The 27,556-nt window shown below is 41.5% G+C and overlaps 1 protein-coding gene across 2 annotated transcripts in view; it reads right to left on the bottom strand.

Annotated features, from left to right (window-relative positions):
- Window positions 1–26,086, bottom strand: part of zeb1b (zinc finger E-box binding homeobox 1b) — a 69,788-nt gene extending 43,702 nt beyond the window's left edge. Inside the window, exon 1 of one of the 2 annotated variants that reach the window (XM_017483097.3) lies at window positions 25,962–26,086. In XM_017483097.3, the coding sequence (XP_017338586.1) occupies window positions 25,962–26,019 (58 nt within the window). In that variant the 5' untranslated portion in view covers window positions 26,020–26,086. Of the gene's footprint in view, window positions 1–24,052; window positions 25,907–25,961 lie in introns of those variants that run through there. The other variant, XM_047159265.2, reaches the window with a different exon arrangement.
- Window positions 26,087–27,556: the final 1,470 nt, after the last annotated feature.

The raw sequence follows: 27,556 nt of genomic DNA, 5'->3' as shown, positions 1-27,556 counted from the left end.
TTCAGCTCTTTCTCTCTTGCTGCAAATGACGAATAGAGCTAAATTGTAATTGTCCGCTCTGGTCAAAATTTAAGCTGATTACATAACATCTCTGCTGCTTTTAAAAGTATTCAATAATATTTGACTATTAAATATATAAATATTTACATTGACAATTTTCATATAAAATATGATTTGAATATTAATAGTAAAAATATGGGTAGCGTAGCAACAGAGATTTTCTCATACATAGCTGTTAGCTAATAGCAGTTAATAAAGCCACTGTTAGAAATTCACCATTATGGGTAACAGTCATGGCTACTGTCATAAACAAGCTGCCATGTATAACAGCGTCATTTAATGTGAACAAAGAAAGTCACAATGGCATGGTGATGTGATCTCGATAGCTAGTGAGTCTGAGGCAATATTTGAGGATTAAAATTTTAAAGTGGGTAAAAACATTTGGATGAGTACGTTTTTAAGTTATTTGCCCCTATGTATATATAATATATTGAGCCTCCATTTCAGCTCATGTTTCTTGAAAAACACTCAAATATATTAATGCATAAATCTAGAAATATATAATATTACAAATTTCAGTCCACCATGATTACTTTAGTAGCACACCTTTAGATGATGAAGTTAAAGCCAGGAGATTACTACATCAGGAGATCACTTATCATTATCAACACTGAGCTAATGTCAGAGAAAAGGTGAAAGAAATGCAAATAAAAACTTTATTCTCTCCATTTCAACAAGGTGTTTCACAGTAACTGGTCTCACAAACAGAAAACACATAACTCAAATTAACAAATTACACATGAACTCAATTCTTTGAGTTAGTTTGACTTGACACTGACACTCCCGCTTCACTGCTGCAGCATCCGGTGTACAAACTGCAGTTTTGTCGATATTCCATCATCTTTATACACAGCACTAAATCAATGTGTTTTCCCGCCCTCTTTTGATTGACAGGATATAATCGGCCATGATCTTCAGATGTTTTCAGATCAGATAGCGTGAAAGATTGCCTTTATCAGCCAATACTTCGGTGCATCTATAATAATCGCATATTGGGGGTCACGATGCCTTCGTGGTTAGCATGTTTGCCTCATACCTCTTGGGTTAGAGGTTTGAATCCCGCCTCTGTCCCATGTTTGCATAGTCTCCCCGTGCTTCAGGGGTATCCTCCGGATATTCCGGTTTCCTTCCCCAGTCCAAAGACACGTGTTGAAGGCTGATTGGCATTTCCAAATTGTCCATAGTGTGAATGGATGTGTGAGTGTGTGTGCGATTGTGCCCTGTGACGGGTTGAGTGAGCGTCCCCTGACTTGTGCCCCGAGTTCCCTGCTATAGGCTCCAGGCTCTCTGCGCCCCTGTGTAGGATAAGCGGTATGGAAAATGGTTGGATGGATAATCACACACTTATTTTACATACTATGTTTATAATTTGGTATCTCAGACACTGGCACAGAGCCATAAATAACTCTTAACTGTCTCAAGCAACCTCCGCTATCACTTCCTAGCTTCATTCATCTCCCACAGCTCGTGTTGTTTTGTAGGACACATTTCATGGCTTGCCTACAAAATGGACATGGTGAAGTCAGTCAGCCTATTATATAACAAACTATGTAGTTTGTTCAGAGTGCTTAAGGCATTCCCTTTATTGACATGCATTCAAACAGTAGAGCCTTTTCACACTCTGTTAGATGTGTCAGGCCAATGATTGCCGTTTTCCCTGAGCAGAGGGAACGTCTCAGAAGAATTATGGGTGAAAAAACTCATGTATACACACAACATACATCCCTCCCCATAAGGAGTTTATGTAGCGTCTGTATTTACATTCCACAAAGTCTTACTCTCCTCTGGGTCTACTGAGAGGGACACACACACACACACACACATTACACACAGCATACAGCAAGTGTTCTGTCAGTTGTAATACTGTACAGTGGAGTTGTATAACTGTCATTCCCATATATATATATATATATATATATATATATATATATATATATATATATATATATATATATATATATATATATATATATATATTTTTTTTTTTAAAAACCTGACATGTTGACATTCTGACAAATACACAGGTTGTACCAGAGGTGTTTGTGGTTAATTGGACATCCGAAAAATTCCCGCATGCATCCGAGTGACTAGCCTCCATCCCTCAGGGGCGACCTGTCCACACACCTAATGATCTCTTTCTCACATGCACCAAAAGCGTCTTCCTAGCAGACACCTAGGGTAATAACTAACAGTGCAGTGCAGTGCGAACACCTAAAGTTGCTGAAGCCAGAACAGCACAAGATCGTTTAAAGAATATGACCACATGTATACATCAACCCAAAGTGCTTTTCCAGCTCAAGTACAGTTTCCTGGAAAAGGCTCTGTATCCACTGCAATCGTGACCATGATAAAGCCTCTTACTGAGTATTAATGGATGATGACTTGTGATGACTTGATTAACGGATGATCACACACCAACTACTTGTACAATATATGACATCATTCTGGGAGAAAAAGCATGACGTGGATGACTGATCAAGAAAAGGAGTCATCTCTGCATGCGGTTCAGTGCAGAAAGCTTTTGCACTAGTATTCTGGCGTTGTAGCTTTGGCAGCACACATGCATGTGTTTCAAGGTTTGGTTTTCGAGAGACTGCTGTAGGGAAAGGCTGTATTTGTTTGGGGTTTAAGTTACAAAACCGGCAGCTTCGGCTGACTTCCAGCAAAATCGCTGAGTGTACATTTAAGTCATGACGCTTGCTGCCTAAAACCACAATCAAAACCATGTTTCACTCTCCTCAGGAAATAAAAAAACAAGAGTAATGTAAGAGAAGTACTTCACACAGACGCCACACAGAAAATGATTTTTCCAAGTAAAAAGAACCCGCGGTCTCTCTGCAAACCTGATCTGGTCCCTCCAGACAATAATCAGAGGATTATCTATTCATGAAATGAATCATATGATTACAGAAATTCAGGAAGGCAGCCTGACTGATAATGTGATGCAGTGAATAAACCTATGAGTAGCAGTGTAGCTGCTCGACGTCCTGAAAATCGTGTTCCATCATTCCTGTTGGTTGGGAGCTGTGGGACACAAAACACACACTTGGACGTGTTAGAGTCCCTACTGTACATATGTGAGCGGAAGGGAGACTATCACCTCTGAAGCATATGAGCTGAGTGATAACCATTTAATCAATAAAGCCCTGTTTCCACGACAACCCTGATCTCCTGTGCCATGTCCTAGACACAATGACTGTTTCACTCTCTGTGTGTGTGTGTGTGTGTGTGTGAACTGTCTGTAGGTGAATGAAATAAGGACGGTATAAAATAATAATCAGGAGGAAAACATCTTTGTCGATAAAAAATCATATCATGATACTTTATTATACTTTATAATACAGGATATTTATCATGGTATTCAGGTTTTCTAACCATGTGCTACTACTGTAACACTGCATTTGTTAGATTGATCATTTATTCAACAAGCAAACAAAAAAAAACAAGGAATATTACAAACCAGTACATTTAAGCATCCGATCCTTGTAACTGTGTCCTAAACTACTTTCAGAAGAGTGAGCTTTGATGTAATTGATCGCAATATCTGAAGTACAATGCCATCATACATTATCTAGACCTAGGCAAAACCACCAAAAGACAACATTCTGCTCCTGAAAAGATCTATCACAAATTTATACACACACACACACACACACACACACACACACACACACACACACACACACAAAGCTAAGCTGCTAAGCTACCTCTTAGCTCTTTTTGGGTCAGTCTGCTGTGCTATATTAGTCTTCAAGAAACGCACAATCATGCTAATCACACAGCTGCTGGGTGCTGGTTCAGGCCAATCACATCTCTACTGGTACTGCACAGGACAAAGCAGCGGCACCTCGGCTTCAGTAGCAGTTTTCTCTTCTCACACACAATCTTAGCTTTAAGTGAAAGTGGCATATGAATTCTGATAGTGTGTTTGGTAAGTCAGATTAGATAATTGTCACGTTGGTGTTTTAGCGCACTCAATTTCCATTCATTCCAAAACAGCTCGGCTAACACATTCAATGCAAGGTATTGGCTTTATACATCTCCAGTAGCGCACACAGACGAGCTCACTGACGTAGGTTTCAGAGAAGCGGGGCCAGCACTTGCGCTCCGATTGAGTCAGCATGATCACAGCCATTATTATGCTTCCTGATCAAACCGTGTGACAGAAGAGCTGTGGTTTTAAGGTGAGCTAGTTCTGAAGCGCACATGTTAAACCCTAGCGAGTATGTGCGTTTTACACTACAGCACTTGTGTGTTGGGGAAAGTCCGAGTTTCTGTATGCACAGATGCATACTCAGGAAGGTAAACCTCAGTAGAGGAGATTAACCGTGTATGCTTCAGGTATGTGTACAAGCAAGCAAGCAAGCAATAAAGCCGTCACATTCTACTAATCCCCTGGTCTAAGTCTGAGCCGGCTAGCAGCCTTTAATCCTGTGTGTTTATGAATTAATGACCGGACAGATCACAAGATCAACATGATAGTCTGAGTTGATGCCTATATGGAATCCTACAATGTTCCCTGCTGACATGGTCAAGTCTGCGTTGATGCTGTGATGATCAGGTATCGCTAAAAACACAAAAGCAAACCCGAGAAGCAGACCTGCTGTGTATAATACCCACCTTGGATCAAATCTTACATTTTTGACCAACATACTGTATTTTGAACAAATAGGCCTATAAAGCATGTCAGTGAAGTCCACTGAACCCCCTCCATAATATATAATATCAGAGCTGCAAATGCCTCACATAACTGTTACAACTCTGATCAGTTTACGCCATCCATCCATCCATTTTCTACCGCTTACTCCGTCTTCAGGGTCACGGGGGAACCTGGAGCCTATCCCAGGGAACATCGGGCACAAGGCGGGGTACACCCTGGACACGGTGATCAGTTTACTCTTTGCTCATCATTACAGTTTAATATCACCTGCTATCCACTATGTTCAAAATCTTTGACGGGAAATGGAATGAACGCATTTTTATTCTATAACATGATTTATTTCCAGTAAAATGAGATATTCATTCGGAAATTATGTACTACTTTAGTTTTATTATTTGATTCAGTTGTGTAAAGTTTGTATTCCAAAACAAACATTGATTCAGACTATTCAGACCATACAAACACAATTCAAATATTGGCCTACATTTAATCTTATTGGCTAATGATGTTTTTAATGAATACATTTTAATCTGCAGATCAAAAAGTCAGAAGACATGTAGAGGCAGGAGGCATTAAAGGACAGATGTATTCTCCTAGGTGGCTTAGTGGTTAGCATGTTTGCCTCACACTTCTGGGTGTAAGGGGTTTGAGTCTCGCCTCTGCCCTGTGTGCGTGGAATTTCCATGATCTCCCCATGCTTCGGGGGTTTCCTCCGGGTACTCCGGTTTCCTACCACCAGTCCAAACACATGCAATGTAAGCTGATTGGCACTTCCAAATTTTCTGTGGTGTGTGAATGTGTTTGTGATTGTGTCCTGCGATGGGTTGGCACCCCGTCCAGGGTGTCCCCCGCCTCGTATCCCAAGTTCCCTGGAATAGGCTCCAGGCTCCCCCATGACCCTGTGTAGGATAAGTGGCACAGGCATGGTGGTGTAGTGGGTAGCATTGCTGCCACACAGCTCCAGAGTCCCTGGTTCAATCCTAAACTCAAATTACTGTCTGTATGGAGTTTCTGTCCATATTGTCCCTGTGTGGTTTCTTCTGGGTTCTCCAGTTTCCTGAGTGGCTATGCTAAAATTGCCCCTAGGTATATGCATGGTGCCCTGTGATGGACTGGCATCCCATCCAGGATTTATTCCCACCTCACGCCCAGTGTTCCCACTGACCAGGATAAAGCGGTTACTGGAAGTGAGTGAGTATGAAGAACTGAAGAGTCTTTTTAATGAGTGATATTGATGAACTGTGTAAAATGTGACCATGAACTAACAAGATTAAACAAGTCAGTTTTGATTTCAGGTGATCTTTAAGTAAAAGATCAAAGACTGATAGAAAATTCCTCTGGTTCACCATTACAACATCGTCCAGAAAAGTCTAGACGTGGTCAGCATCTCTGCGGCCAAAGACATTCTCCTTGATTTAATAGATTTATTAGGCAGTGATTTGATTACGAGAGCAAGGCAGTTTAGCTCTAAATGATAGCTCAAACACAGGATACACAGGCTGCACTGCAGGCTAAATGAAAGGTGGACTGGCCTCTGGCCCTCTTGCTTTCCTCAGACTGAGACCCTTCGTTCTCTGCAGAGATTTCAATTTGGCTAACGGCATCGCTAATCAGTCTCATTATTCCGGGAATATCAGGTTTTGAGGCCGGTGAAATCTAATTGTCGACTGTTCAATTTTCCATCCGTGAGATGGGCGAGTTTGCTTTCCGTTGGAGTTATTGTAAGGTGTGCTGAACAGGGCAGAAACGTGGTGATGTGTTTGGGGGGAAAAGGGTGATTTTCATTGTAACGCCACAGAAATACAGCAAAGAGTAAAGGGGTAAATCACAGACTGAAGGAAAAAGCCTTCTGAAGTTAAAAGCCTACCCATATCCTCCTGAGCCAAAGCTGTCCTACATCATTCCCTTTCTTCTTGTTGTTCCAATTCCCCTCTGTTTTCATCATGTAGTTTTGTTAGCACTCAGCCTGTGGTTTTATAACATCTGAAAAGGGATGTGTTGTATCTAGAAGCAATGTGATTTCTTTTTTTTTTTCAAAATATCTTTTCACAAGATTTCTGTCGCCTACACATGAAGAGATACACGTTGAGCTCATATTCAGGTCAGAATCCAGGTGGAGGTCAGGAATGCATGCACAGATCAATTCCAACACACACACACACACACACACACACACACACACACACACACAAAACCATGTGAGTCTCACACGGTTATCTCATGGGAGCATTTACCCTGTATGGTTTCATTCCACCTCTCTGATTCTTCCTTGCTCTTGTCTCTTCCCTCCCCCTCCATCTATTTATCCGGTTTTCATCTCTGCTCTTCCTTTCAGCCACTCCCTCTCTGTCTCTGTCCCTCCCAAATTAACGGAGCAGGCACATTAACTACAGGAAGTCAGCAAGCTTGCCTATCAAGATGAACTAAAATAAGATGACTCCTGAATCAGAGTCCCAGTTTTTTGCAACAGCTCAGTAAGTATACTGTATGTCAAAGTATGACTCAACCCTCAGATAAATAATATCACAAAGATTCACATGTAAAATAAAATACAAAGTATTTTTTTGTGAAATACTTTAAAATACTGAATCTTAAACTTGACTTTGTTCTTAGCTATCAAAAGCAGTAAAGTGTATGAGTGCTTGTCAGTGGGGTTCATATTATACATATTTCTTAAGAACGCCTTTGACAAAAGAAGAACATACTGAAATCATTCTCATGGCTGGATCAGGAGCTGTCGCAAGGTTGTGATGAACTTTAACAGGAAACACAGCGAGCACATCACACACGACACTGCTGAAAAACTTATTAACAAATTCAAAAAGACTGGAAGTGTTGCGGACCGACTGAGGAGTGGGCGTCCACCAACATCCACTGACGAAGACACATCCGACGTGGTGCTGGAAAACATACTCCCCTGTGTATGGAGACTTTGGAACACCCTGTAGATAATATTATAGATAAGAAATATGTATTCTTCAGGGAACCAGCCCAGAGATAGGTAATGGCACAGATTAGACATTGCCAATGTTATGTTTTTTCTTGCCTTATTGTTTCTATGCCTTTGTAATGTGACATACTGATAACTGACTCCCCCAGCCAACTTCTATTCTTTCTCAGCAACTCTACCATTTTGGGTGAAGTGTTCCTTTAATGGAATCAAGATTCAGTGAGTGTGAGTCAGTAATCCCGTGTGACCTGCGCTGGCATTGCCAACCTAGGCTAGCGGATGCCAGGCAGGAGCGCAGCGACGGCCTGGCACAGGCCCACTGAGCAGTAGAATGGCCAGGGCCAGGCTTTCAGTGGTCATGAACAGGGCTTATTTAAGTCCTAGTATGAATGAGGCCAGTCACTGAATGCAGCACAAAGGGGACGGAGGCTGCTTGGCATGCAGGTGGTGTCGATACAAGAGCAAGAGCTGCAACACTTTTGTGAGTGGAATGTGATGAAACGGAAACGCATAATGATTCACACTGAGACGCACCGGAGCCATGTTTCTGTGTGTGTCTGTGTATATATGTGTGTGTGGGTGGGTGCACGTGTGCGTGTGTGTATGTGTGTAGTTGAGAAAGACAGAAAGAGGTCATCTTAGCAAAAGTGGGAGTATTTTGTGTAAGGTTAGTTTTGATTTTACAATCATGTTACGTTAAGGTATTATTACTTTTATCTTTGTTAAGTCTAAAAATCGCAAATCAAGCTAAGAGGTGTAGCGGGTGAAATCTTTACTAGAGTGCACCCACACTTATCAGGATACACACTTCCTTGTTTTTTTTAGGGGAAAAGTCTTGAGGCTGTGCATCCTGGGTAGGTAATCTCTCTTGACCACTTCCTGGTTTTGTCTATATGACACGAAGGACATGTTTTGAGAACTAAAATACATACTATTCCAGAACGGACACAGTTTTCCATTTGGGTCAACATTGAGACAAATGACATGTTTATCCGTGGCATGCTGAACGATTTGAACTGAATACAGTTTACATTGCTAACAAACTTAAAAACCTATCACGCCGGAAGTTATATACAGGATAGACAGTGATTGGCTGATGGGACATTAATGGTTTACTTTCATTCAATCTCACTGCTAATGAGGTTAACATCACAGTTAACACACTCACCCCATTATCTTTGCTCTAGAAGAAAGAGAGAGTGGAATAATGCTTTCCATTGCATTTATTTTCATTCACCATTTTAAGCAGAATTTTAGAGTGTCCAGGTTCTCTCTTATAGATCCATTAGTCAAACGTGTTCATTTGGCTTTTAAAGTCTCATTTCATGACCTCTGCTGTATCACTTAATGCTGAACCTAAAAGCATATATAAAAGCAATGCCTACATAAAAACATAAAAGCTTTAAGTTTAAGAGTATGACACATTAAATGGACAGAAGAAAAAAATCTGATCATAAATTGTTTAATCCTGTGTTGTTCTAAAACTGGCTTGTGAAGGCATGAATATTTAAAAGCATTTCCTGTAAGTATTATGAAGGCTACATGCACATGGCTGCTCCATCTAGTAATAGCAGGGTCTAAAATGGCAGTGTCCAACACCACGTCCAAACACAGTCTCACGGCAACTCTACAGCAGCAGAACCATCAGAAATCTGTGATCTCTACTTGATCTTATGTGTTCCTTCATTTCCTATTCTCCCTCCACCTGAGACTTTCTTTCTTTCTCTTTCCCTGTGGTTCTGTTGTGTAAAAGAAATGCAACACGTTATGTCTGCATACGTTTTTCCAACCTCTTACAGTATCAAGAGGTACCTTAGCTCTTCTCTCTCTCTTTTGTCAGGTTGTTATTTATGAGTTGTGTAGCGGAATTCCTGCGAGCCCGCAGCACCTGCTGTAGTTGGACTGAGACACAAGAGGCAGCTGCCCGTGCTTGGGAGTGCGGTGGGGAAACGTTCAGAAAGCATTTTGATAATGTTGCCTGAGCGTTCGGGGAGGACCGAGAACATTAAAGGAATATTGAAAAAGCAGAGCGCATTTGTTCAGGGAGGCTGCGAACGGCAGGGGAGGACTGAGACGCCATTGTGAGGAGGTTGAAGGAGACTAAGAACATTAAAGCTGTGTTGTGAAAGCACTGTGAAAAGCATTGTGAAGGTGTTGGGGAAATGTTCATGTACCCAGAGCAACGGTTACAGTACGTGATGCAGCTGAAAGTAGACAGGCTTGTCTTTTTTACTGCGCAGACTTTTCCAAACAATGATGCAAACAAAAAAATAAAAGCTAATTAGAGGCAGTTAGTATTATGCGCAGAACCACAGGACCCCCTGTTATACATGTAAACATGTATTTTTAGAACAGTTTATTGCTTTAAATGCTTATGAAATCTGCTATATGGGTCAGAAATGTATAAAAAGTATGATTGCCATGTTGCAAGGGTTTTATAAAGGAAAAGAGTTGTCTGTTGTGGCTCGTCCAGACCTTCCTGGTGCTCTCCTGTTTTCTTCATTAAGCTAAGTAGTATACAGGTTGAAATCGTGGATAGCGTATGATCACAGTGATCAGGATACACACTTCCTTGTTTTTTCTATGGCCAGAATCTTGAGGCTGTGCATCCTGGGTAGGTAATCTGTACTGACCACTTCCTGGTTTTGTTTCACGGTGATGAAGGACAAATGGATTATTTGAAAACACAAATAGTCAAAGTTATTTGAGAACGCAAAAAGGCCAAAACCGAGGTCATGATCAAATGACATGTTTATATACAGTATAATACGTCTTGTTGGTGTTTACTTGCAAATTGCACCTATACTTCTGTTTCTAGTGTTTCGTGGTTGGTTTCTGTTGCAAATGTTTTCATTATCTGTATTTCACCACAATAAAACGACTTTGCGTTTGCCTCTGACCCTCTCTGTGATCCCACAGATGACTTAGTTGGCTGCCTTTAACTCCTTAAAGCACCAATTATTCGGTTATTCTTTTTCAGCAGTTACTAGTTATCTTCAGTAGTTACAGTGAAACGAATAGTAAATAAATGTTACACAAGTGAGGAATGTAACTTTGGCCAGCATCAGAATATTGTCTGTTGTTGGTGGGGGTGGTGGGGTGGATGTTGGTAGCTGGGGCGGAGGTTATTCTAATGCACCGAAGCATAAAAATAAATAAAATTAATAGAGTGAAATGATTTATTTGTTCAATACAAGAGTCATTCTCATTAAAGCTACTAAATAATAGTAGTAGTAATAATACTAATAATAGTAAAATAATGGTATATATTATGTGTTTGTTTATTTGACTACATGTGTAAATGTTTTTATACTGTATATCTACTTTCGCTCATTTTCATGAAGAGTGACAATAATTCTAAAGGGCACTGTATATTAAAACTAAGGAACTGTGATACCGAGCTTGTTTTTTTTGTGTGGAGGTGAATTATTCTCATTCACGATGCACATTTTTGACCTTTGTTTCGCTGTGTTTGATCTGAAGATCAGTCAGCACTTCCTCCTGATGTCGTAACCAGGTAAACAGCAGCACACAGGTGAACACAGCAAGGCCAGGGTTTATTTTAAATGCAAACACCTGAGTCCACAGCCCAGCTTAGGACTTTAGCCTATTCATGTGATCCACTCAGCAATCACAGTGACTCACAATGAGAAAAGAATGAAGTGAACTTTAATACTATTAATACTGGTACAGTTTGTATACTGGTAATGATAAACATCCTAATCTGGAGTACTAGCAGCCCTTAATCACTCCAAATTCACTGGACAAAGAAATACCATTGATTATATTATCAGATTAAAGAGTGATGTAGTACAGAAGGGTGAGTATCGTGATAGGGCACATGTAGCAAACTAGATTCATTGTGTTGATTTTTTTCAATTTTTTAATTTTTTTTACAATAGACACCTGTGACCTGTGATCTGCAACCTGTGCCCGACCCAAGTCCAGTAACTCACAGAGTAAACCTGGCAAGGCCAAATAATGTGTTTTGCAAACACATGGTCAGCAGGTATACTCATTAGTCAGACTAACAGGAGGGAGTCTCTAGCACCAACAGGTACCAGGTACATAGAGAGAGAGAGAGAGAGAGAGAGAGAGAGAGAGAGAGAAATAATGAGGAAGACTCAAAAGTATCGCTGAAAGAGTAAGCAAGAAACGCATAAGAAATACCGGGGGCTTTACCTAATCTCTCCTTGACTGTAAAACATGTTTGTGAGTTGCTGTGACTGAAATCTGCATTTTTTTCACAGTCAGGGTCCCGTCGGACTCTGAGATAATTACTAACGGTGTAGGTGAGAAATTCTTGGCGTGCTATTTAGCACATGACATCAGAGGGAGTTGGTGGGCAACAGATCTAACATATGGAGCGCTATAGCACGAACAAACAATTTACTAAACACCTCCCAAACACATTCATCATCATGTGACAGGCACAAAGCCAACACACCATAAACACACACACACAGCCACATTCATGAATAATTCACTTTGCTGTGGAATTTCTTGTCGGGTTGCATCGGAAAAAAGAGCAAATTACAGGATGCTCCACCTGTCTATGATTAGACTGATACATGAATGGATGAAGAAGGGAAGGAAGGAATAAAGCAATAATCGTTTGTGATCTAATCCAATTAGTCTATAATAAAAGAAGATCAACAAATGACTACAATCCAAGAGGAGAGAAGTCTCTTGGCCTGTACCTATGCACACATCTAGACTGTATTATATCAAATGAAATCTAAGCAACCCGCCTTTGTCCTGTGTGTGCGGGCGTTTCCTCCGCGTGCTCCGGTTTCCTCCCCCAGTCCAAAGACATGCATGGAAGGCTGATTGACATGTCCAAAATGTCTGTAGTGTATGAATGGGTATGTGAATCTGTTCAGGGTGTACCCCGCCTTGTGCCCGATGCTCCCTGGGATAGGCTCCAGGTTCCCTGTGACCCTGAAGGATAAGTGGAATAGAAGATGGTTGGAAATCTAAGCAACATCTAGGCTGTGTTCCCATCACCTCTGTTTAGGAAAATATATCCATCCATCCATTTTCTGTATGGCTTATCCTACACAGGGTTGCAGGGAGCCTGGATCCTATCCCAGGGAACTTCCAGCACAAGCTGGGGGACACCCTGGACGGGGTGCCAAACCAAGCAGGGCACAATCGCTCACACACTCACACAACTGACAATGTAGAGATGCCAATCTGCCTACTACACATGTCTTTGGACAGGAGGAGGAAACGAGAGTGCAAACTCCATGCACACAGGGCAGGGCGGAGGTGGGAATCGAGCCCCCAGCCCCAGAGGTGCGAGGCAAACATGCTAACCACTAAGCCACCATGCCCCCTAGGAGAACACATCTGTCCCTTTATGTATTTTACATCTGTGAAATTTTCCACTTTCACTACAGGAAGCATAAGAAAAGTATATGAACAAGTTAATAACATTGATCAAGTTTAAAAGTTTTCTTTCAGTGCCTGAAATGAGCTGTGTTTATTTTGCATACATTAGGTGGTGGTACAACATGTAGGAGAATGTGATACATTCGATAGCAGTACTTTGGCTCCATGCCTGAATGACCAACTCTAATCTGAAAGACGTTTTCTATTCCTTATTCTCCTCATTTTCTAGCATCAGTGCTTGTACAGTATATGCCTACTCAGCATTTTGTCCTCACCAAGCCTCTTAAGACATTTACTGCTCCTGACATTCAGTGTAGCATCTAGCCTCTCACTATGACTAACTCACACATGCACGCTCGCTCACACACAGTGACTAAGTGATTCTTCCACAGCGAGGTCCGTCTGCATCCTCTGCATCACAAGCATGACCTAAGATTTTACTCACACACTCATGTCTCTGGGGGTTTAGATTGAAACACACACACACACACAAACACACACACACACACACACACACACACACACACACACAAACACAAACTCTGGGGGTCTCTGATAGTGAAAAGGTTATTAAACAATTATGTCCTTTTAATTTCAAGACAAAACATAAGAAGTCCAGAGTGGGGAGAGAAACAGAGAAACAGGACCTGCTCTGCAGCTCCACTGGCATTTCATACATCACTCTGATTTATCAGTGTATCGCTCACCTCCATCCCTCCATAAGCAGTGTATTCACACAGCACAACAGCGCCTGGAACCAATACCACTACATGCCACATTTATCATGCTGCATTTCATATTATAACCTTCTAAATGCTTGCAGTGTATTTTATTTCTGCGTTTTGTGTTACAAAAAGCATAAAAATGTAACAAAAAAATGTTTCGGTTCAGATAAGAGGCAACATGCCGAGCAGTGATAAGTGTGCTGAGGACAAGATGGCAAGTCTTTCATTCACCACTTCACTGATATTATTATTATTATTATTATTATTATTATTATTATATGTCGAGAGAGTGAGAAGGAAGATGGTAGAGAGAAACACAACAGTGTATACTAAAAAAGAATGTTATGATGCGGACAGAGTCACTATCAGGAGAAAAGACATGATGCTGTAGTGTAATCCCACCCTTTAATCAAAATGAGACAGATGCTTTGTTGGGTGTGAGGTGTGTTTGAGTTGTACATGTGTTTGAGTTGACTTCATCACTCTTAACCTGCCTAGACAACTAGATATTATAGAGATAAGGCAAAGGATAAACGGTTCATTGTGGATTAGCTACAGGTGTATATAATTACCCTTAAGCTAGCTATACAGTACTATACCATATTGCGTATTTAAAGGGCGTATTTAAATTTAAACATTCAGTTAGACTTCTGTTTAGATGGATATTCATGAACTGGGGTGAACTTAAACTGTAACAGCCATAATGTGGAATGAATTAGCTCCAGCTTGCAAACCTCACCACATATTAAAGGCATCATGCTAGCTAATACTTTAGCTACTAACACCTAGGATATCATCATGTCTGTGATGGTCCTGAATGGTTTTCTTTATGTCAAAGCAATTGTCAGACTTCACTCTTAACCTGCCTAAATAACTAGGTATTCTAGAGATAATATAAATGATAAATGATATATGTGAAAAAGAACTGGCTATGTATACTTTAAGCTGGCTCTTAAATAACAAATAGTGTGTTTAAAGGCAGAACACTGGTTAATTTAGCTAATATTACCCAGGTTTAGCTTCAGCTTACACCTTGAAGTAGATGGATATTCGGTAGAAAGAGTAGAGTAGAGTAGAAAACCTCTGATCTTAATGATCACTGAAAAAATGTGGGGGGAAAACACGTTTATTTATTTAATTTTAAGTTTGTTTGTTGTTGTTACTTCAGCCAAATACCACAAATTATTTCTGTAATTATTTTCCCCCTGATTTCAAATGGCTGCTTCAGGTTACTGAAGTAGACAGGACTGGTGTTGTATGACTAAAAATAACTGCTGACAGACGTAGCCAAAATGGCCGCCTTGTGGATAGGACTTGGTGTGGAGTTAGTGTGGACCAGCAGTCCATGTGTTCTGAAGGTAAGTCCTATAGGGAGTAGCAGAGCACTGAAGCTCAGTCACTAGGAACATATTAAAAACAGTGAGTGCATCAGCAAAACAGACATTCACTAAATTACCCCACACAAAGGGCAATTACCAATTCTCTCAGGTGTACTAAAAAAAAATGCAACAGGTGTATGCACAAATACACACACACACACACACACACACACACGGACCCTTCTCCTCAGAGCATACCACTTAAGCTGTCAACCAAAGAGTCGTTTAGACAGGTGTACACACACAAACTTAATATCGTCCCTAAGACAGAGAGGGAGGGAGAAAAGAGGGAGGGGAGTGAAGTCTTAATTTCCTGTGTGGTGTGGCACTGACCCTTCGACCTTGGCTGCTTGTGCATACACACACACAGGTCCAGAAGGATGGTGGATTGTATTAGATGAGGTAATGTACCTCTCACACCTGTCTATATGACTCACACTGACAGCTGAATCAAGTGTGAGTCGAACAGCGTCATCACTCTATTTCACTCTCTCTCTCACTCTCTCTCTCTCTCACACACACACACACACACACAAAACAGGAGTGACGATAATGTAGTGTAATAGTTGTGACTACAACTAATCCATTTACATTTACATTTAAGGCATGTGGCAGATGCCCTTATCCGGAGCGACTTATATTTCTTTCTTTCATACATCTGAGCAGTTGAGGGTTAAGGGCCTTGCTCAAGGGCCCAACAGTGGCAGCTGGGCAGTGCTGTGCCTTGTGACTGTGTGTGTACACTTATCAGAGAGCCCTTTTCCACTGACAAGGTGCTGGTTTTGATACCAGCACTATATCTCAAACTCTTTTCATTTCCTCCTCAGTACGGAGGCAGTAAAATCGGTTCACTTCAAGCCACAGAGTGCTGGTTGTTTGCTGCGCTTAAAAATAATATCACCCAGAGTTTCAGGGTGTGTTTGAAACTATCCTACACTGCAGGTCAAGTACTGTGTGTTACTCTGCCTGCTAGGTGTAGCCCCGCCCTTAATTCAGGCTGTATCAAGGATCGTCTTCACGAAGGACAGAGGAAATTTCTCAGCTTTTGGCAATTGAGAAGCAGTCAGATTGTTTCATATTGCACGGGTATTTTCATGAGTCACGCCCAATCACAGTCAAGCCCTGCTGGAGTCAGTGCAGTGCAATATGGAATAAGCACAGCAGTGTGGTAGAAACAGAAACATGATTACAACAAAATAATGACTGAAAATCCTTTTTTTATAGCCAGGCATACCCCATAAAAAAGACCTCCAAAACAAAAGTGGAAAGTTAAAAGTTGGTTTAAGGGTTTGATTTATTTAATACAAACAGACATGAAGTGTGAGAGAAATTCATTGGTTAACGTGTTCGAACATTCATTTGGGATTTAACTGAGTTTAAGAAACGACAAAGATATTTGAGAACTTAAGTACAGCCATCTGTTTAACCTCTGTTTCAATGGAGCACAGATCTAGCCTACACGTACTTCAGCAGCTATACAGTATGTGCTTGTTTTTAGGATATTCTCCCAAAGCAGCCATGGCTCACGGTGGAAGAATTTCACATCACTGCGACGTGAATATCATGGAAGACATGAAAAGTGTAAGAATATTAAAGATTAGAGCTGAAAAAAAGGAAAATAATACACTGCCAATAAGACATCAGGGGTTCATCAAGGAAACAATTAATTTACTCGCAAACTGGAACAAACAGGAAATGGGAACTACAATGCTAATTAATGTTAAAGTGCACCTATTATGTTTTTTTTTTAATATTACATTTCACGTAGTGTGTTATATGGCTGTTTGTGAATATAAAAATTCTGCAAAGTTTAAAAAATCAAAGCGCACGACAAATGGGGTTACTGACTCCCAAAAGAAGGAAGCGATTCTGAACGGCTGAAACAAGTCGTTAGTAATTCCGGACTTACTTCCTGTACTAACCTACGTAGGTTTGTAAGAAAAAACTCGCCTCTGGTCTTCATCGGCTGCTCACGAACAGACGGAGCTGAAACTCGTTACGGTAGTGGGCGTTTCCTTTTCAACACACGTTGACAGCGGTAGACCAATCACAGCAGACTGGGACATCTGACCAATCAGAGCAGAGTATGCTCTCTGAAAGGAGGAGTTTAGAATGAATCCTTTAGAACGGATCATTTAAGGAGTCGTTTGTGACACTGGGGGAAAAAAAGGTAATGCTGCAGTTTAAATTATGGGAACATTAAAATGATTTTTGACCTTGTATGCATGTAAATATCTTGTGTGAGAACTTTAAAACAAAATTAGGCACGTTTCAAAACCATAATAGGTGCACTTGAACATTTTCCAAGTAGCTACCATTCTGAATAAAAAGCTACAAACAATAAACACATGCATGTTTTCTTATGCATAATCACTGTTGCTATGATGATGACTTTTTGCTGTGTACTTAGACATCGAATGGTAAAGCAAGTGTCAAAGCCAGAGTACCTGTGAAAGCCTTCACATTGTTACTTTTACACCTTAGATTTAGAAACACCCACATCTGATTATGTAAGCTTTAGTTAGCCCTTAAAACAATGGAAATTCAGAACGGTTCTTAAAAAAATTGCTGATTCTGTGGACCAACTCTGGCACCAGAACTGATGGAAAAGGACATAAATGTGGTTTATTAACCAATAATGATTCAAAGATACATTCAAAGGCAGAAACTGAAGAACAGCCTACATGCATAATAGATAGACACATGTGCATGCACACACACTGACACAGTGATGCCTCCATATACCAGCCTCCCTCGCTGTGAAGAATGGGACGTATGCAAATGGGAGTCCCGGCATGGGCCGTAGTTTCCCACAGGCAGAGGGAGAAAGAGCGTTCCTCCCCTCTCCACACTCTTTCAATGGGCCTTTTCTTCCGCCGTGGAGCCCTCTCTATGGCCATAGTGGTCCACTGCATAGGTAGCAAAACCCCTTTCTCTCCTCCCCTCTAAAGCCTTAATACACAATAGCTCACTTAAGCATTCTCACACACGCACTCACACAAACACCCACACACACACACACACACACACACACACACACACACACCAGCCAATAAAGCACAACCATGCACAGCTACAAAGGGGTTCATGAGACTTGGACCCTTTTGTAGAGGAGCAAGTGGGGAATGCAGAAAGAGAAATAAAGCTCTTTTCTTGCAGGGTTTGCTGTACCCTCTACCAACGAGAGCATAATCGGGATAATCATTAATCTCCATTTGCAAAATCACAGACAAGCTTGGAGTGCTATTTACTTCCAAAATCACTTCTGATGGCCTAACATACATAACCAAGGAAGCAATGTACTGGCTGTTATTAGACCTAGCTAGAGTACAATTCTTGTTTTGAGGAGCGTATACGTTGTCCTAATGGCATGTTAATACTAAGTTTGTATCCTTCTGAGTATCTAAAGCTCTATTGTACCATTATGTGTATTGCTTGAAGCCTTTTTTTGCCTTAAGCAATGCAGAAAAGGTTGCTTTGAGTCACCCATTTCCCTTTCTGGCCTTTCCAGCAAGTCTAATTAACAAAACAAAGGTGCCAATTTCCTTCTCTAATACGTTAAACAGACTTAAAACAAGTGGTGATACACAAACATCTAAACACAAAATTGAACTCAGTCCAACACACTCTTAATAATGTGCTGTGCACTCTTTTGCACATTCTCACACTCTAGCCTTTCTCAAGAGGGCATCCATGTTGTTATGCAAAACATAAGATGGGTGAGAGGAGCTAGCCTGCCAGTTTACAACAGCCCCTCAATGACACCTCAGCAGGCCTCCAAAAAAACTGACCCCTCACCTCCTACAGTCCCTCCCCCACCTGACCTCCACATGGGGGAAGAACTTGCCCTAAAGGGGATGGTCTGAATGGGGAAGAAGGCATGTAGGGAAGAAACAGAGCCTGGCCCAAACTGAGATCAATTCAATGTGTGTGTATGTGTGTGTGTGTGTGTGTGTGTGTGTGTGTGTGTGTGTGTGTGTATGTGTGTGCACTCAGAGCTTTGACACACAGCCAATTTGTTACGCTGGACGCCTCACAATGGCACAGGGGGAGAAAGTGAAGTCATACTCGAGGCAATGCATGGGCGCCCATGGCAAAGGTCACTCAACATCTCCCTGCTACTGTGTCAGAGAGTTAGAGAGGTAAATATAGAGGGATCAGAATAAAAACACAAAGAGTAAAATAATATGAAGAGAAGAGAGGCTGAGGTAAGGGGGATGGGGCGCTGGTGGATTTTTCTCCTGACTCAGCGATTTCAATTGGACTTGAGGAGGAAGTCCCTAAAAGACAGCAGATAAATGAAAGGATTCTAAACTTTGCATGCTGGGAGGAGATCTTTAAATGTTAACAGATGGCTTTTAAAATGTTTAGCATCAATTCATCTCACAGTAATGTGCCCCAAAAAGACACCCAGCACAATTCAAACTAAACCAAACCATGCATTTGTTCACAGCCAGGTGAAGACTTGTGTATTAAGGCCTGGTGAAAATTGCCTTTTGTTAATTTAAAAGGAATTGGCTGATATCATCAGTTTTCCATCACAGACTTCTGGTGCAAATAAATTTTGAATAAACTAAAATCGGAATAAATTTGTATGACTCTAAAATAAAATTTATGACAGCAAGAGCACAGTTGCTTTGTTGTGATGAACGTTGAAGGGTCCTTCATATTGCAGCACAGAACATCCAACATAAAGGAAGCACGAAGCCCGCATGCATGAGATTTTATATAATACTATAATTTCAAATAATAATATAAAAATAGCAGGGCTGCAGGATATTGAAGAAAAATTTGATAACTTGTTTAAAGATTTAAGCATCACAATTATTAAGTTATCACAAGCCCTTGCATACGATATGCATACGGTATGTGCATTCGCAATATTTCGATCATTTAGATATACTGTGCTTAGCGAAGTAACGATTCACTCAACTCACGATGCGATACGAATCACGATACTGGTTTCACAATGCGATTTTCTCACGATACTGGTTTCACAATGCGATTTTTTTTTAACAAAATGACATTTAAGACACATTATAAATGAAAAATTATCCTTTTATTATTTCTCAGACAAAATGCTGCACATTTCTTTGTGAAATTGAAATATGTTATGTCAAATAACAAAACTCAATTGAAATTTTAAAACAAATCCCAAATCAAATAAATAAAGAATACAAATAAAAGAAATCGCTTCATATAAACAAGTGAAGGCTTTTTGCCTGTCCTCTTTCCTATCTCAGATTTTTTTAAACATTTTTTTTAAAAAGAAATATCAGCATATCCACATTTTCTACAACAGAAAACGGTCTCATATATTTTGCCATGAAAACACCGATGCACCTTGTGATCTCCGTGGCTTTCGCCCTTGTCGCCACAAGTACGGCTGCAAATCTGCCGGCCAGTGTGGTTTGGCCTATTAAGAGCTCTTTACGTGCAGAAGGTGGTGACTAGAGCTTCGCACTGTGGTGACGGTTTATATACTGCATCATGTTTGTTGTGTTATTAGTGTATATTGACATCGTCTTGCAGTATCTACACACAGTATTTTTGTCTGTAACCACCTCACCGCGTTCATTTTTAGTCTTAGGAATTCAGATTAGGAATGCCAAAATGCCACCTCACCTCTGATTTGAATGAGGAACGGGCATCCTCAACATCAACATCTACACTTTCCACCGCCATGCTTGCTACTAATGCTACAACTTGTTCGCTGCTATCGCGCCTGTAAAGCGAGGTCACAGTACACAGCTTCAGCACCCCCGCTCTTTAAAACGTGTATCGCGATTCGTTTAAAATCTCAACCGACTTGAAGCGTCACATATTTTCATCGATTTTCAACCGGCTCAGAGTGCATCGTTACATCCCTAATTGTGCAGCCCTAAAAAAATAAGTGCTATGGTATACAATTAATCAGGAGGACTATTGTTCGCCACAGTTTGTTACTGTTTACAGTTAGTGAGTTAGCTAGCTTGCTTGCAACCGACTCTGACAGAATGGCAAGCAAGAACTCACAAAGTTCTCTGCTTTGTGTATATATAGCACTGTATACAGTTCTTCTAAATGAATTTGGTAAAGTTGAATTACAGTACTCTTCTCTCCAATGTGTCCACATTCTCACAATACCACTAGCACAAATGCCAAACAGCATTTATAAATTTCTCACTGCACCAAAATGAACACTTTTTCTGTCCAACACATGTTAAAAGGAGAAATAAACTGAAAAGTTTTCTTTCTACTTTATGTTCACATACTTCATGGCTAAAAGGTGGAGAAAGTAATTAAATGTTGTTGGTTTTTTTAGCAAAATAAAGTCCACCACACCTACGACGATGGACCTGTTGGACTACGCCTCTCTCTCAGGGAATCGAGAGTAAACTAAATATCTGTTTTACAGCTAACATTGTGGTGTGTATGTAGGTGTGTGTGTGAAAAGGTTGTGCCCATGTGCAAAAACAGAAGTGTAAATTTGGGGCTTTACAACATCTCAAATTATACAAAAAACATCAAGTTCCTTTGAAACATAACCTCCATTTTGCCAAGCCACTACAAAGAGCAGCACACCCCATGGAGCGCTGCCCTGTTTATTTTCTTAACCATGCTAATACCGGTCAGCCACATTCCTGTGCTCCCAAACTGGGAGGTTTCAGATTGCCCTGTGGTATTCCTGTGAGCATGGAGGTGGAGGGGAACAGTGAGGAGAGGAGAAGAGAGGCCTGGCCCATGAACGGCAAACACCTGTCGCACTGCGGACCGTTAACACCTCCATGTTACGCTTTCCCTTCCTTCAGGTCACATGACTCAGGAAGGCTGCCCTGTCAGAAATGCTGATATATTCAAGACGCGCGGTGATTGAATACAAAGCCAGTACTTTCCCATAAGTTTGCAATTGTGCTTAGGGTTTCATGGTGCTTACAGTGGTTTTATTTCATTTTTATGAACATTACCTCACCATGAGCCTATTCACCATGAGCCTATTTCTCCATTCTAGAGAAAACTTCTGCTAGAGTACTATAGAATAACCTATAGGAGGACATATTCCTTCAGAGCTGGTCAACCTCCTGAGGTACTTACATCAATCAAGAAACATTTCATTAATATTGTGTAGCCACTGTGAGACCATCGTCCATCATTTATAATGTTTTGCTGTCTGGATTGGAGCTGTTTGAAACAGCTGTCATGGTTCAGGTGGTGTGGAGGTGTGTAAAAAAAAAAACACAGCTTCAAGTGGCACTCCCAGCTTGCACTAATGAAGTGTCTCCCATCTGAAAAATTCTTCACCTGTGCCCTAACAACCTCTACTCTCTAAATAAGGGTGAACAGTTCACCCCGACACAAAGCAACAGCCACACCAAAGATTTTTCACCTGGTGGTTAAGTGCTACCTCCTGCTCACTATGAACTGAGACAACCCCCACCCCCTCCAACCCCCAAACAATGTTCTCCACACACAACACACACACACACACACACACACACACACATTCAGTGAGGATGGTGACAATCTATGGAATTATAACTTAATGCAATTTGATTGCATCCATCTATATGATCAGAAGACACCTTGGTCAAATAATACAAGCAACACATTGAACGCTAGTTTAATTATCCTTTCGTAGCTGTGACTAATTGGGTCCAGGGATTGGTTAAAGGGGGATTTGTTTTCAAATAGGAGTCAGATGGTCAGCTGTCAGCTGACAGCCCTAAACACCTCAGCACGCCTCCTCAGGCTCAGTCAGCCATGCCGTGACCACTTGGGAGATTTCGGAAGGCAAATCTGCAATCTGATGTGCTTTTAGAAAAAGGCAGTGAATATGAGTAGTTTCCATATGGATACGACTATTAGACTACGGTTAGTCTTGCTGTGATCAGCCAGCGTGATCACGTACATGAGTAATACACATAAAGCAATAGTCACTTCTTGGTGCAATTGTCCCGAGAGCTATGTAAAAAAAAAAATTAAATAAAAAAATTTAACAGTTCAGCTTTTTTATAGACCTTACAGAAGACAACGTGCCAATAATAAACATAAATACATTTAAAGCCTTTTTCTGTCAAACAGTAAAAAACAAAAGTGCCGTGATCATGTTATTGCTGAACAGATAGATACGTCCATAAAAAGTGCACACAGTGTTGATCATATCATAACATACAACATAACATCATAACAGTCTGAACTGAATACAGTGTGATCAGCCATCATCGCCTCTTGTGAAGGAGAAGTAGGCGGGGCGTATGCTAATGAGGAGTGTCAAATCACTGACCCTGTTGGTTGAGGTCAGAGCCAATCACGGGCCAGTTATTAAACTGCATTATACAATACTAAATATGTATGTATACCAGTACTGAAGAATGCATTAACTGTTTCTTGTAGAAGTAGGATATCTGTCGGGAAAACAAAAAAACACACACACACACACACACACACACACATATATATATATATATATATATATATATATATATATACATATTTTATTTTTTTTAACAGATATTTTTATCCTTCCAATCAACTGCTCTTTACTGTATGATGAGCTCAGGTGTCTGCGGTACCTGCAGTGCGGTGAGAGCTCTGAGCTCTGATTAAAGCATCGGGTTCACACACAAATCCAGCAATGCTGACTGACTCACATCATCAGACTGAACATGACCTCCCAGCACATCTCTAGTCCTAAAACACATCGGTGTCCGTCTTTAACGCAACAAAAACGGTGTGCAAACAATCAAGCGCCACCTTTTCAGTCCATAACTCCTGGCACTTTCCGGGATCATGACCACGCACAATAACGACACACACACACACACACACACACACACACACACCCGACAGCGTGTAGAAAAGCCCCTGGCAGCATGCGAGACACCAAAAGCGGCTGTTTTTCTACCTGCACAAGTTGACATTTGGTGCAACGCCTTTGCCTCCCAACACCTTTCAAAACGGATGCAAACGGTGTCGTCTGAGTCCGCGTCTGTGTCAGCGTTCACAAATCAGCTGCACAGCACTGAAAAACACACAGGCTCGAGATTTCTCCCCATTCATAAACCCTGAGCGATGTTTTATGCCTCCGATCAGTCGAAAGCAAAGCTGCGTGCTGAGAGCACCGCCAGGGAGCGCATGGCGGAAACGGAACCTAAACACACCGTTATTTCTCAAGTGGCTCATAAACACGAGAAATCGACAAAACGACAACAACCCTATAGTAGCACTTTACTCTTTATATCTGGAACATAAAGTCTAGTCACATTGACTAATTAAAGCAGGAGCGACATGTTTTCAGCAGCATAACAGACAAGTCCGGAATAGAGCTTAGAAATAAGTCAAGCGACTCATGTAGGATCTCAAACACACACACACACACACACACACACACACACAACGACATAAAGACGCATGGATACAGCTCAGGAATCCCATAAATACAGTACAAGTCGGAAGTAACTCGTTATTAGCTTTAAAGAACAATAATAAGCAGATAATAAGCAGATATATGCTGAAAAACAAAACTCCGATGATGCTCGAGCGCGTGCACAAGTTCATTCTCATGAAGTGGTCCAGTCCCAGTGTGAACTCCTGTCCTGCAGCCAGTCCGAGAGAGATTGATCAGACTCGCTGGTCTGTACTGGTCTGGTCTGTACTGGTCTGGTCTGTACTGTATGTATATAACAGCATACACACGCCGCATTCCTTATATAGGCTGAGCTGCAGTTGTTGTAGCCGCGCAGATTCCTTTCCTTTTCTCCTTCGAGTTGCCACCCAGAGACAGAAATGTGGCTACAGCCTACAAACAGGTTCCTTCACCCACCGCCTGACACACACACTCACACACACACACACACGCTAACGGTGCTGAAAAGATGCTTCATGGCCAGTGTATGCTTAGACACGCCCTTATTGTTCTTAGACAACTTCCCGCAAAGTTTTTTTTTTTTTTAGAAAACCACACAACAACAAAATGAGGACTTTAGGACTTTCCGTTTCTTCTTCTTCTTTTTCTTCTTCTTCTTCTTCTTCTTCAGCCAAACAGCGACGCGTGTTTCCCGTTATCTGACTAACGGTTTACTCAACCGAAAGCTCACACCTTTTTACCAATATGTCGAGGTCAGAAATCCCCCAGTGTGCTCCAGGAGTGTGTTAGTGGCCGTGTTTGTTTTGATACTGGAAGGCTGTATATTAAGGTATAAAGTGGGCTAGCACACTGGCTACCTGCTACCACGCAGTACACAGCCAACAGCGGAACAGCCCATTGTACCGAGGATAAGTTTATACCCACACGAAAACGCGACAAACTTCACGAAAAACACACACACACACACACGCTTCGTCAAAACACTTCGAAGCCATCTTAAAGATAAACAAATAAACAAACAAACAGGTTGTTTTGAAACGGAGCGGAGATTCGAGTATAAACAGGTACATTCTGCGAGAAAGTAAGTTTGAAGGAAAACAGTCGATGATAAGGAAAATAAAAACAGAACTGCGGTCCTCGGATTGATGAGGAGAAGAGTAAATTGTGTAGGAAGTGTGAGGAAAAGTAAAGAGTAAAGGAGGAAAGTAAACAGGGAGCAGTGAGCGCATGGGCTGGGAGCGTATAACGGTCCAGGGTGCGCGGTGCCGCTAGGCGGAGAGAGCCAGGTATAACGGTACACTCTCTCTCTCTCTCACACACACACACACACACACACTCACTCACACACCGCTACTTTCCGCTGACTTTGGCTGATTGGAAAAGTCCCGCCGCACAATTTCAGCCTCCGATCGAGTCAAGTATGAAGCCAAAACGCTTTTTTACTCACCGCTCGTCCTCTTTGGGTTCGCCTGCTTTCTGCGCTTACACCTGGGGCCATCCGCCATGATCCTTTCGCTGCGTGTAAATGCCGTGGCGGAGAGTCACCTCCTCTCGGCCCCCACACCTCCCCTCTACCTCCCCTCCCTCCCCTAACACTCCACCTCCCCTCCCTGCACCTGGTTTACGACACTCGGCTTTACGGCAATATACCTTCTGGCTGCATACACCTCTCTCTCTCTCTCTTTCTCTCTCTCTCTCTCACCGGAAACCGCACACTACTGTACTGAACAGTAGGCTGTGCCACTAGCCTGCCACCTGTGGTATAGGCTAATACGGTAGTATATGTCGGACAGAGCCTCTTTCTCACACACACAGTATCTTACACAACTCACACATATCCCTACAGCCATCTTCACTGCTTTCACGCTTCACTTTGCTGCTTTATTTGGTACTTTTCAAGACTGGACACATGGTACCTCAATGCCACGCAATGCTTTTCCTATAAGTTTGATCCCTATGTTTGAATAAAATAGCTAGGAGAGATTATCAGGCAGCATGTTGGCCCAGCGGGCACTGGTTTAACTGTGAGATCGGGTTATTCATGCGGGTTTTCTGGTCTTTCCCCCAGTGTCTCAACCGTTCAGGCTCTGAGTTAGTGATCAGAAGGTCGGGGGTTCAAGCCCCAGCATCGCCACGCTACCACTGTTCGGCCCTTGAGCAAGGCCCTTAACCCTCTCTGATGTATTATAGGGGTGTTATGACTGGCATCTCATTTTCAGTCCCTCCAGGATTTTGCGATCGCACAAACGAACAAACTCTGCAGTATTTGGAAGAGCTTGCAATTTTTCAAAACTTCCACAGATTTTCCACAGATGTGCGCCAGCTCTCTGGGCCCTCTTTGATTCACGTGCATCGAACGTGAGTACAGCTAAAAGGTCTCATTTCCCAACAAACATTACTGTGAAAGACTGTGCAAAATAATTTGGTGCAGTTGTAATTTTGCCAATTCAAGTAGTTTTCTGGAAAAAAAAAAAAAAAAGAAAAAAAGAAAGCACAAAAAACTGTGTGAGTTGCATAGCAAATTTAGATAAAATCCACAGCAAAATCAAGCATTTTTGGGCCGCAACAATCACAAAAAACTCCTGTATGAACTGCATATTCCCACTCCGCACCCAGTGTTCCTGCCGAAACTCTGACCAGGATAAAGTGAATATTGAGGATGAATGAAAGAAAAATAAGATGTGATGTGGTGTGTCCAAGCGTGTAGTCATGGTGTGCCAACAGAAGGCAAGATCACACTTCACTGTTCATTCCGTTCTCACCACCTTTATATACAACCATGGTTCTCAAAGTGGGGTCCAGGGACTCACGGTAGTCCATGAAGCATAGGCATGGGGATCTGCAATTTTATATTGTTGGTTACACTGGTGGAAAACCCTTACAGTTATTAACCTGTTTGACTGGTTGTTTGAATTGAATGGGTTAAACCTTAATAACAAGTAGGCCTTTAAATAATGTCAGCTTGGACTCATAATTGCTATACAGTTTCTGATGCTCAATGGAGTCAAAATGCCTATGGCACAACATTTGTCTAAATCAGTA

Source organism: Ictalurus punctatus, chromosome 13, assembly GCF_001660625.3.
Source record: "Ictalurus punctatus breed USDA103 chromosome 13, Coco_2.0, whole genome shotgun sequence".
Classification (NCBI taxonomy): Eukaryota; Metazoa; Chordata; class Actinopteri; order Siluriformes; family Ictaluridae; genus Ictalurus; species Ictalurus punctatus.
This window is presented reverse-complemented; position numbering and strand designations above follow the sequence as displayed.